At 42.4% G+C, this 13,309-nt stretch overlaps 1 protein-coding gene across 1 annotated transcript; it reads left to right on the top strand.

The window, feature by feature from the left end:
• Positions 1-7,971: 7,971 nt before the first annotated feature.
• larp6a (La ribonucleoprotein 6, translational regulator a) lies at positions 7,972-13,309 on the top strand. Its single transcript, XM_069690363.1, has 3 exons — positions 7,972-8,759; positions 10,304-10,502; positions 11,336-13,309. The coding sequence occupies exons 1-3, from the start codon at positions 7,972-7,974 to the stop codon at positions 12,422-12,424; spliced, it is 2,076 nt and encodes a 691-aa protein (XP_069546464.1). The 3' UTR covers positions 12,425-13,309.

The following is a 13,309-nucleotide window of genomic DNA, read 5'->3' as shown; positions in this document are numbered from 1 at the left end:
CTGTACGTCAATTCACTAACGACAGTATTGCTAAGGCTTAGATTTGTTGCTCCAAAACCGACGTTCCCGCAGACTTCCTCGGCAACAAGCACTGTTACCGTGACAACGACGGCGTTGCTTGGTTACATTCACTTCCCGTTCCAGTAAAAACCAACTCCGAAGGGAAACAAGTGTTCAAACTGTTTATTTAGGTGACGTCGGTTTTAGTCTGCTTTGCAGCCTACGTAGTAATCAGCAGTGTACTTAAGTGCGGCACTTGTTCTTGACTGTTTCCATTTTGTGCAACTTGATACTTCTGCTCCACTAAATCTTAGAGGCAAATATTGTACTTTCAACATTACATTTTTCATATCGTTTCTGTCCAGTCAAAAACACGTTATTTGGTTATTTTGAATTTTAAGTTGTTGTTTTGTTTTTTTTACAAACTGAAGGATTATATGTTCTTTTATGGGCTGAGAAAATATTCCTACTTAAATTATAAATTATTATAAATATCATATATTTATATGTAAATAATAATTCGTTGGAAAATGCATTGTTTTTTATGAACTTGTTGACTTTTTAGAGATTTGGGGTTCTTACTGAACAGAAACAACACAAACATACAATAATCTAATAGAATATGATTCATTACTGTCAATTAAACGAACCAACAGTAATGTTAAAATTAGCTCAACCTTAAATAACTATAACACTAAAATGCACATTAATGCAACAATTATATCAATTCAGACCAATCATATATAACAGTAAAATACTGACAGGTAGCATATACTGCATAATGTGAACTTTTACTTTTAATACTTCAAATACATTTAGCTATGTACAAGATGTATAGTGTACAATAACTCACCTCTGGCAAAATCCATCACAGTACAATAACACTGTTGACTGTGTTTCTTGGTTTGTTTGTATATTATATATATAGATATATAATGTACTGTATATACTGTGCATTTTATATTTTATATTTATATTTTTTTACTGCTATTTACTGCTATTTTATTTTATTGCTTTTCTATCATTATATTATTCTATTCTATTCTATTCTATTATTTTATTCTATTGTTTCTATTATTGTCTTATTGCTTCTGTATGTATGCTGCTGTAGCGAAAAAAATTCCCCTCGGGGATTAATAAAGTAAATACCTACCTACCTACCTACCTAGAGTTTTACATAAGCTTTTGAATGCATGACTTTAACTTGTAGTGGAGTATTTTCACAGTGTGTTATCAGTACTTCAGTAAAGGACCTGAATAATTCTTCCACCACTGATTATTAGCTATTACTACAGAATATTGTGACGTTGCCTTGTAGACAATTCTTATTAGTTTACTCTATATACTGTTGTGTGGGTTTACATTAAGCGTGTTCCAAGAACTGGGGTCAGTAGGGGCCCACAAGTCCCTGTCGGGCAAGGCTGTCCATGTTTACAAAGCATCACGTCTTGTTAGTATTTTACATCACACTAATGACCATTCTCAGTTGAACAGGTCATCTGTAAATTCCAACCAATCACACATTCCTCCCAGAATACACCTACTTCAGAGCAAATGCAGCAGAAAAACAACTTCACTGACATAACAGTAGCCTAGATAAACAGCAGTAGCCTGTTCTATGGTCAGTTACAAAGACATTTAAGATGCAGGTACAGCCAAATGTTTTCCAGCAAACTAATATTTAAAAGGAAATGATATATCCCTGTAGTATATAAACAAAATTGGTCAAACATTATTCTCAGAAAATCCTAATTCTGGTCTTGTTTTAAGGCCCCCATGACCAATGTAACAGAACTAAACACTGAAAAAGTACTGTGTTTGTGGGCGTGCAAATTGCACAGGAGAAGAGCTTCGTGTGCACCTTTCCCATTGGATTTCTGAACAGAATCAAACCAAAAACTTTTAAAAAACAGTAATTACTTCTATCTGCACCTGAACATTCCATCTGCAGTCATTTCCTGCTCCTGTTTTGTACTCTGACAGATAAAATTGATGATGAAAGACCTAAAGGCAGTGATGACTCAGTTTCATAGAAATTCCAGGAAGTATCATAGTAATTTCTATTAAATTTCTGAGTCATCGCCACCTTTAGCCTCCTGTGCCTTATGTCCCAAAATGTGCGTCTTGTTGCATTTGAATGAAGGTTCATTCAAAGATCTATGAATTGTCAAAACCCCTGTAAGCTACAGTAGCCTATATGTAATGTCATCATAGATTGTACACTTCACATGTAACTGGAAGAGAAAAACTGAAACAATCATGAAGATGAATCGTTTATACCTGTTTGACAAGTCGTCTAATGTGAGGAAGGTGGTTCTATTACGTAGCTGTAAAGTCTTTGTCATGTCATGAATAGATTACATTTTGGACCTGTACTTCAAAATCCACAGCTCTAACACAATGTCTTTGCTCTTCGGAAAATGTAGCCCAGTCGACAGTCAGTCAGTTGCACCACAGAACACTAATAATGATCAAATAGATTGTACTGTGTATTTTTTACTCTGCCTCTAATAAGCGGTTGCCAAAAGAAGACAAGTCCAGATTCATCAAAGGGACATCCCACACACTGCCTGTCATAGTCTATTCATGAAGCACAGACTGACACATATTATGGGAGGGGATCGTCAACAGTTTTAGTGAAAGGCCATATTGACGAAGTGCAATGTAAATTCCAGAGATATGTGTAGCTTGGATACCTCCCAGAAAGAACCATAGAGCCAATAAAAGGTGTTATTCTAGGACTTGTTGCCTTTTATCTGCGTCTCGTGTCTTTGCCCTTGACGATCTTCATCATTACATTTTCGTAAAAATATTTTTCATTATTTACTCTGTTATATTGTTGTTAATGTCTGCACCTGGATGTCTTAAGTAATTACTGTATATAAAATTGGACCAAAGAGTGAATGATATTTAACACATTTTTCTTAGTTAGTGATATCAAGTATCTCTGGAGATGAAGAAATCCACAAATTCAAATGAGATGACAATAATTTATACTTAAAGAATGGAAATGTGCATCTAAAAAACTCTGAGTCTGATAGAAATACAACAAATGTGATTCATATGGATGCTTTTTCCCTCACACAGTAAATATAGTGTAATTGCAGCAGCAGTACTGATTCGTTGGCAACAGCACAGCATGGCCCCTGCTTCGACTGAATGAGGAAATGTAGAAACAGGAACAATTTGGATGTTTGGATGTGTGTGTGTGTGTGTGTGTGTGTGTGTGTGTGTGTGTGTGTGTGTGTGTGTGTGTGTGTGTGTGTGTGTGTGTGTGTGTGTGTGTGTGTGTGTGTGTGTGTGTGTGTGTGTGCGTGTGTGTGTGTGTGTGTTTACATCTATATTATACATGTTAAAGGGGGATAAATCTGTTCATACAATCACATCAGCCCCCCGTTGGCAAACAAGAAGCAGCTCCCTGTAATTTTACTGATTGAATTTTAGGGTGAAGACTTGGTTTAAGGTCTGTTTAGGTTTAGTTTCAAGGAAATGAATGTAAGTCAGTGTAATGTCCTCTGAAGTGATGGAAATACAACAGTGTGTGTGTGTGTGTGTGTGTGTGTGTGTGTGTGTGTGTGTGTGTGTGTGTGTGTGTGTGTGTGTGTGTGTGTGTGTGTGTGTGTGTGTGTGTGTGTGTGTGTGTGAGAGAGAGAGAGGGGGGGGAGAGATTTTAATATGATGCTAATCGGCTCGAAGAAGACAGTGTATGCAGCAGAGGAATATCTGAGCACTGTAAACGATCAGAAATTGAGAAAGACGTTGCCCATGAACAGACTCGGTGATGAGAGCCTGGCCAACACAGACAGACTTGGCTGCTTCGAGAAGGCAGGCTGTGTCAGCTCAGAAAAAGGTGGAGAAAGCAGCATTTCTTGCTATACTGCAGCACATTTGAAAACATTAGAACAGAGTTCTTTACAATAAATAGAAACAGATTTTGATTCACTCTCTAAATGCAACATCTACTTCAAGAAAATAATGTCTGCGTCATAGATGCAGTGAAATGCATAAGTGCCAGTCAAAACCAGCAGCTGTAGTTAAGTGTCCTCACAGCTCACTCTCTCTACCTTCATTTACTGTTTTCAACATTGATATGTACACGTTTGTGTTAACTTGGTCTATATTTGTATGTTGTAGTTTTGTGTTTTTTTTCTTTAATTTCTCTGATATTGTTGTGTTGTCCTTGAAGCTTTGGCAATATTCTACCTAACATTCATGTCAATGGAGCATATCGAACTGAACTGAATTAAATCTGAGATAGAGAGAGGTTTTTCTTATCACTGTATTCATCTAAAAAGCATTTTGTTTTTGTTTACCCAAACGAGTGAAGAAGATTTATACCATGTCACAGTCAGAGGGGAAAGAAATGACTTGACAGCTCGGGGTCAATGAATTCAAGCATCAGCTATTTATGAAAGACCCTGTGTACAAGAGTGAGTTTAAAATGGAGAAACCAGGACTGTTGCAGCACTGGTTAAGTGAAACATTCATTATTTTTTTGTCATACAGACAGACAGTAAACCCCATAGTAAAATGATTTGTTATAATAACATTGTATAATGTACAATAAGCTTTCAGAAAACATACAACCCACAGCATAAAATAATATATTAAAAAAAAAAATACTCCTAAGATATATTTTTATTTGAGATGTTTCTGCTGTTTGCTGTGCTGACTGCCAGAAATGAAGTTAACTTGTTCACTAAGGTTGAGGAGCAGGGTCACGCCTCTCACACTCCTCTAATCACCAGGCAAGCCTACATACAGTACACATACAGTATACCTGGTTAACCCTTTCGTACTGTTGGTTTCTGTTCTCCACCCTGCCACCCGCTCCCTCTCATCCATTCACTGCATCCCTCCCCCAATCGCTCTTCACATCCATTCATCCCCTCTACCAGCCAGATCAAACGACCTCCACATCCATCCTCATCATCACTTCCATTATTCATTGCCATCGTCCAATCTTTCCTCTCCTCATTAAACCTGTAAACTCACATCACTGTGGTGCCGTTCTTGTTAGCGAATTGGGGATCACAGAGTTACAACCATCCCCCACCTCTGCAGTATTCTTCAAATGGGGAAGTAAGAGAGATAAGAGGAGGGAAACAGCCTGGTTAGTCAGGCCCCCAATCTGCCATGTCACACTATGGCACTCTTAGCAAAGTTAGAAATGTTTTCTGCAACTGAGAGAAATAAAAAACATTATTTTAGAAAGTTTCACACAGCCGGCCTCATGTAAGTTCCCTATTTGTCAGCCATCCATTGCAAGGTTATTTCAAGGCGAGCACCACTTCTCTATCTAATTATATATAAAGTATGGCCACAATCTAACCTTCTTGTCCTCAGTTATGGCATTCAAAAATAGCCAGAAAAATGATGAACATTATGATGTCACTGTGAAGTTGACCTTTGACCATCACTGCCTCTTATTCAACAGTTGTGTGAATTTGTTTTGAATTAGTTTATGAATCCTCGAGTTATGGCCACAAATCTGCTTTGTGAATTCATAGTGACCTTTGAACTTTAGGCACCAAATTCTATTTGGTTCATGCTTGAGGTCAATTGAACGCTTGTGCCAAATTTAAAGAAATTCCCTCAAGGCTTACCTGATATATAGTGGGACAGACAGACAGTAGACAAATGAGCTATAAAAAACAACAACATAATGCCTCCATCTGCATGGCTCTTGGCCGCATTGAGGAACAGAGACTTGAAAAGCTCATAAAGAAGAAGGAAATAAAAGACAAAGAAAGTGAGAGAAAAAATTACTCTGAAGAAGAACCCTTAGGAGAGGAGAAGTTGTTCAAAGAGCAATTCTCCTTGGAGGCTTGGTGGTGCGTTAGCTGGGAAAATGGTAATTGTGAAAAATTAACAAATTAAGCTGCCACTTTGGAAAAAAAAAAAAAAAAAAAAAAGATAAGGGATGTCAGAATAATACTATAAAAGAACTTAAGCTGAAAAGTCAGTCAGTATAAGTAACATAAATAAATTAAATCCAAACCAACACAACAGCCTTGTCATTCATCCTCGCTTCATGAAACTCTTCACTTGGCTTTGTTTTGAGCAGTTTAATTATATCATACATTGAAAGGAGCCTCTGTTTTATATGAACAACAAGTCACAAACAAGAGAGACTCTTCTCAATATGGATTTTTTTTTTTTTTGTTCATTTTTGAAAAATGTTTGTGCACATTGTTGGCAGATGGCTGGAGAAAGAACTGAAAAAGGCCGACAACCACTGATAGGAGGAAGTGGCCTGCAGAACTATTTTTACAGTGGCATCGTTGTAGTGCTTCCTAAGTTCTGTCTCAAAGTTTCTTAGCAATCCTTTATCTTAATTCTGGTAGTTCAAGCTTTTCTGAACTACTGCTACTAGATGCAAAGCTAGAAAATTATTTGAACAAGCTGGCAGACTGTCGCTCGATCTGAGCGGACAAGTGTGCGATAAGAAACCAAATGCTTTCACAGTATTTGCTGCCAGCCTCTCCCTCACTCCCCTTTCTCTCCCCATTGTCTCCCTCTTTCTCTCCCCACGTTGCATTGTACACATAGAGTGGCACTGTATGGCATGTGGTGCAGCGAATGAGTCAGACTACCCACCAGCTGTGAGCCTGGGTTGCCAATGGAGAGGAGTAAATATATTTCATGCAGGGCTGGCAACAACCAACGATGTCGGTGTGACTGATTTACAGGGTTATTAGGATGTAAACCAATGGCGAGCTGCTCGAACGGACGTGAGGTGGGCCTGTAAGCATACAGGGGAGTATTCAGATTACTATAATTATAATGCTGTGGCTGAACACCTATGTTGTGCTTCACCAACATAAATTAAACATATAGTCTGAACTCCCACACCTACTTAGGGAGGTCTCTGTTGTTTGTTCTGTTGTCTGAGACAAAAAACAACAACAAAAAAAGCATCCTAGTTTAACTTATATTTTACTGAAGCTTTACTGTAGGTCGAGCGCAGGGATGTAACTAACAATTAGCACTTTGAGGTTGTGTCCTTGGTGCTGTTTCTTACAGAAAATGTTTGAGGTTTACTGACTTTAGGGTGACTTTACGCACAAATTACAGCTTGTGGTTTCTGGAGTCAATATTGTTCTGATTAGACTGTTTTCATGTAAAATCAATTAATGCTAAATGGGCACTAAGAGAGCGCAGACCTCCGCCAAGGCCAAAAGTGTTTTTAAATGCAACAATTATGGCAATGTTACAGTTTATACTGTTATAGCTTATACTGCTTCAGTTTCTCCCCAAAGAAACCCCTGTCTCTGAGTGCTCCATAGCAACTACCTGCTGTATTAAGTTTAAGCACGTTTATCTTAGAGGGTTACTGCACCTGTAAATGTGAAATGTGATTTGGAGTAATCGTATTTCTAGAATAAATCATGTTTTGTCACTATTGAACGTTTCTAACATCAACTAGATTTTAAGCTGTATGTCAGATATCATCTGGCAATGATAACTGACAAATGACAAATGATGATGGGCCACAACGTTTTTAGAAATCCAGGGTGTGGCCCTGGACAACAGTTGTACCAATTCCCCAATTTAAGTTAATTTTAACAGGACACAAACTATTTTTTTGACACCCTACCTAATGGTCTACAATCTCTGATTTGACTTCCATTAATGTCCACTGCTAATGTGTGTCCTCTTGCTCCAGGCACTTGCACCTCTTGCCTCCTGCCCAAGACGTTGAAAGCCTATTATCCAATTAGCAAGGTTAGTCAGGACGTCGTCCTTGGCACGGCAGTTTGCCAATTAAAGAGGAGCACGTGCATTTGGTCCCCTACTTAGAGACATGTAAACGGGGCAATCGTGTCTTCACAGAAACAGCCAAGACTGTGTGTGTGTGTGTGTGTGTGTGTGTATGTGTATGTATGTATGTATATATATATATATATATATGTATGTATGTATGTGTGTATGTGAAACTCCCCCCGCCCCTCCCAAAAAGAAAGAAACATGCACGCTTTGGTGAACGCCTTCATGCGCTGCCTCTGCTTTCTCTTGCCTCCTTCTGGGCTTTGTGTCAGCTTTTGTTTGTGGGTTGGGAATGACTGCGAAGAGACGCTGCCGCGGCCCAATCCCAGAGCTCGTTTCAAGAGCAGAAAGCCTCTTACATATGAGGAAGTAGCAGCAGTAGCAGCAGCAGCAGCAGCAGAAGAAGCAGAAGCACAAGGAGGCTCCAGCCCGTCGGTCTCACCAGGTCCAGGCTGCGTCTCGCCGGCTGCTATAAGCCCCGCCGCTCCTCAGGGCCCTTCGTCGGGTCGGATCTGGATCGGGGGTCTCTGGCGAGCCGTGGAGCGCGTCTTCGGAGCCCCCTGGGTCCTTCTCCGCCATCACTGGTGCCCGAAGCGTCGAGCAGCTTTGCGCACCCCGTATCCTGCCTGTGCCTTCGAGTCGAGTACGATTAAAAGCTTCCAGGGAGGCGCTGCTGCTGCTGCTGCTGTTGTAACCGAGGACGAGAGGGGACCGGGAGGAACCACCTTGACTTACCCGAGGAACATGAGTGGGTCCGTGGGGATCCCCAGTTTGAGCCCGGCGGAGTGCGCCTCGGATGCGTCAACGGAGCAGGGCATCGATGAGGTAATTACCGTGGACCAGCACTCGCAGGAGATGGGAACGGTGACGATAACGGTGGCCATTCAAGCGGCGGAGGACGAGGAACCGGAGGAAGTGTCATCCAATAATATTGACTTCCTCGGAGGCAGCTGTAGTGAGGACGAAATCGGAAGACATGACAAATCAAGGTTTGAGTTATTTGCTACTTTTAAGATAATCGCCTTAATGGCCAGTGATGTGTAATATAGTCTAACTGTAAATTGAAGTGCATTACATCACTACAAGGGAAGCAAAACTTTTTTCTTTGGCCTGAATTGACTGCACGAAAAGCCAAAGTTCATATGGTTGGAGTAAAAATAAACGTTTCCCTCTTAATGTGTTGGAATCTCGGCAGTCTCTTTCTGCACTGGCTATTATAGATGAAATGACAGCACATGAGCAGCTCTGCTACAGTTGGGCTCCTCTAAATGAATGCCAGTTTTGTAGAAAGCCACTGTACAAACAGCCCGACAGGTGCCTCACAGTGACAACAAAAGATGCTGACAACTGGGAGTGTATAAATCCACCCAAATACTTGAAGGATATTATTATCTTTTGGGGAGGCAAGTGTTTAACCACCTGTAGGCAGCGTCGGGGCTCTAACAACCAGACACCTGAGTCGGAGCGATAAAGGATAGCACCTTCACTTTAATCTAATTCCCCTGCGTCATGGCCTGCTATTTTTATCCTCTGGCCTGTAAGGTTTCTACTCGGACTGCGTGCGTAAAGAGTGAGTCAGTGATAGAACAGCCAAAGGGAAAATAAATCAGTCTCTCCATACCAAGCGTTTGTTTACTCGTATAGGTCACACCTTAACGGTGTGCCTTCTGTAACACCCGTGCAGGCTGGATCGTTGCAGCAGGTTTTTCACACAGGAAATAAAACTAAACGTTCTTAGAAAGTGCAGATTGTTCAGACATGTGGCTGTTTCGCCTGATATCGCTGCAGCATTCCTTCAGAGACTTACAGTGCACTGCTCAACCGTGACTTTATAGTAAATTTCATCACAGCCTGTGTAAAAAAATAATCTCTAACAAGTCTTTGTCTTTGATTCCGAATTTTCTCGAGGACAGAGAGGCTTCTCCTCTAAATGCTCTGGGGAAGATGTGGGCTCGTGCCAGCTGTGCGGTCAGCCGGCTGGAGAGCTGTTGTGCGAGGGAGGAGGCTGGAGGAGGTGATGAGTCATCCACAAAATTTCATTCAGACCCTCACTCTAATGAGAGGCTGCCTGATCGTGCTGCTTTCGCGCCTTTAGTCAGGTGTCTTGTCAAATCGTTGCAGTGTTGATCCCAGGTTTTGTGACTTGTGTGAAGTTGATGATGGTGAGCCACCATATTCTGTGTGGGAGAGAGAGTCTGTGACTCCGCGCCCTTCAGATGGAGAGGTCTTGGCAGTTTCAGGACTAGTGGGACACTGGTGTCGAGGTCTGGCGCTGAGGCAAGGTGACTGTGGATGGAGATGCAGCTTGTCAACTGCTAGAAGGAAAGGAGGGAAGCAAACGGTCCATCTCATACCAGCATGTTGCAGAGAGAAATGGCAGGAAGAGGATGTATTCCTGCCAACAACTTGTAAGCCTCTGGCTTATTGTATTAATGAAAGTGTGTAACAGTTGTAATGTTAGCTGTGTAGGATCTGAAACATTCTGCTGTTTCAGTCACTCTGACCACAATCTGTATTTTCTTCCCACACGCAGTGGTGCCGGAACCAGCGGAGGGGAGCTGGAGGAGGAGAGCTGGCAGCCCCCGGATCCAGAGCTCACCCAGAAGCTGGTCGCTCAGATCGAGTACTATCTGTCCGACGAGAACCTGGAGCACGACGCCTTCCTGCTTAAACATGTCAGACGCAACAAACTCGGCTTCGTCAGCGTCAAGTTGCTCACCTCGTTCAAAAAGGTAACTGTGGCTGCGGAACATTTGGGTAAAGCAGGGAATGATTTGAATACTTGTCCTGCTAAGGCTGGAAACTGCACACAAAGCTCTTTAAACAATTGCTCTTCTACTCTTATATTTATTATAGAATAGATACCACATGCTATACACACCACTGGAGGTTCATTAAGTGCCTTTTTAATGCTGAATACTAATATTCCTGAGCTGATAGTCTGCTGAGAATAATGTTTAACCACATTTTTGCATGTAAACATGTCCCCCCCGTCCCTCTCCAGCCATCTTTTCCATTTTAATTCTCTATGATGTCGTAGAGGCTCGTGAGGATTTGAATAGCAGTTGAAAAACAGTTGCTTTTCAGCCTTCTCGCATTGCTTTCCAACAGCTGGTGCTACGTTGGGCTCATGCATGCAGATTTGTTTGATTGCGATATTTTGTTTTTATGTTTATGCTCCGAGTAATCTCAGTTCTTCCACGCATGCTAATTTGTAATAGACACTAGCATTCAAATGTGGAATCGGCAACACTGAGGTGACGCACCGTAAACATGAGCAAATTATACAGTGATGGATAGAGCTGTAGAGTTTGAAGCCTGGGTGTTTAGCTCTATTGAATTGGTATAATGATTGATTCGGAAAGTGTGACTAAAAGGAAGGTGATACATTCTTGATTGATCCTTCTGACATGCTTAAGTTAATGTGTAGCCACATTTTTTTTTTTTTAACTGTAGCTTAATAATTCCTTGGCAGAAGCTATTGCATCCACCAACTCTGTGACCTAATGGTTATGGGATAGCCACTTAACATCACCCTTGTAACACAAGCCTCGTCTCTTTGCAGGTGAAGCACTTGACTCGTGACTGGAGAACAACTGCTTATGCTCTGAGACACTCAAAGGTCCTTGAGCTGAACGATGAGGGGCGGAAGGTGCGACGCAAGTCCGCCGTACCGGTCTTTGCTAGCGAGTCGCTGCCCAGCCGCATGCTGCTGCTAAGCCATTTGCAGAGGTGGCCGGAGCTGGCCGCCATCACGAAGGATAATGGAAGTGGCGAGGGAGGAGCTACTCAGCAGGAGCAACTGATGAAGCTGCTGCTGAAAGCGTTCGGAACATATGGCGCCATTTCCTCCGTCCGAGTCCTAAAGCCGGGGAAGGACCTGCCGGCAGACCTGAAGAGGCTGAGCGGTCGCTACACTCAGCTAGGCACTGAGGAATGTGCCATCGTGGAGTTCGAGGAGGTGGAGGCTGCTGTTAAAGCCAATGAAGCTGTAGGTAGTGAGGATGGAGGGGCCAGTTCACTGGGGTTGAAAGTGGTCCTGATTGGCACCAAGCCGCCTAAAAAGAAGGTACCCAAAGAACGACCTCGTGAGGAGGGAGGGATGCGTAAAAGCCGCTCTCTGAACAGCAGAGTGCGAGAGCTTCAGTACCACGGGGACGACTCGGCCTGCAGCTCCTCAGAGACAGAAAGCAACCCCACATCGCCCAGGCTGGCTAGAAAGTCCCTGTCCTGCAACAAGCTCAGCCCGACCACTGCAGGCATCAGCTTCCAGAACAATCACCTGAGTCCTTCTATGTCCCCACGCAACAGTCCCTGGTCGAGCCCCCGTGCCAGCCCCTGTCCTCAGCGCAAATCCCACAAGTCACCCTTGGCCAGTGAGGGCAGACTGAGCCCCGAGCCTGGGCGCCGCTGGGCAGACTACTCCTCAGACAGCAGCCTCACCCCTTCAGGGAGCCCGTGGGTTCAGCGGCGCAAGCAGGTGGCGTCTCAGGAGAGCAGTCCGGTCGGCAGCCCGATGCTGGGCAGAAAGATCCAGAACGCCGACGGGCTGCCGCCAGGAGTGACGAGGCTGCCGAGGGGCCCCGACGGAACACGTGGCTTCCACTGTGTTGCCGTTGGTGAGAGGGGAAAGAGCGCTGCCACTCAGACTTGATAATGTGGTGCGTCCTTATGCATTCCCAGCCTCCAGAAATAAAACGTATATTGGCCGTGTTGCTCAGCCCCCGCCCCACATTTTGAGACTGTGTGGATATATTTTTGTTGAGTGCATCAGTTTTCAGTCTTTGTTATATTTTTATACAACATTTTCAGTTACCATGGCAACATTAGTGATTTACTAATGGAAATTTGAGTGAACGTAAATGAGTATTACTTTGAGAGAGGACTTTACATGCGCCACTGAAATGGATCATGTCGCCTCCATTGCATCTAAACTTCTTCTACTTGAGGCGAGCCAGAGAAGGAATTCCACTTTTCTTTGTTACATTTATTTTTAAATTATTATTTAAAAGTGTCCTCTGTCTTGTGCGTAAAAGCTCGCAACATTGTCTGTGGATGGTGTGTAAATGTGTAAGTGGTGTAAGTGGCATAGGCACATGGAATTGATAGCGATATCACCGTCTGCCTTTTCTGTATTTGTCTACCGTGAATTCCATTTTTACATACTATTTAAACTGAGGCCATAATCGCTCCACTGCCATAAAGGTTGGACAGTTCAACTTGGACATTATACATTTTGTTTTTTTTGTTTTATTTTGCCTTTTTTATTGTCATTATTTTCAATACGCTTTGGCACTTTGTTGATTTAAGGGTCTGTTCAAGCCCTGTAAAAGTCGGGCAGGTAGCTGCTTTATTTATTTTTTAGCATTTTTCTTTTTTTTTCATCGGCATATCCGTTTATCATCAGACTAAGCTCACTAAGGTTTGAGGGACGTTCAGGTCAGGCAGAATAGATGCCGTTATGTTCTTGCCTTTACATCTGAGCTGGGGTATTTGTACACTGCGATTCTATTGTACAAATAAATCACTAAAATTGCAA

This window comes from Brachyistius frenatus, unplaced genomic scaffold, assembly GCF_029030835.1.
Source record: "Brachyistius frenatus isolate BFR_SWC_R1_liver_20210118 unplaced genomic scaffold, ASM2903083v1 Contig_9, whole genome shotgun sequence".
Classification (NCBI taxonomy): Eukaryota; Metazoa; Chordata; class Actinopteri; family Embiotocidae; genus Brachyistius; species Brachyistius frenatus.
This window is presented reverse-complemented; position numbering and strand designations above follow the sequence as displayed.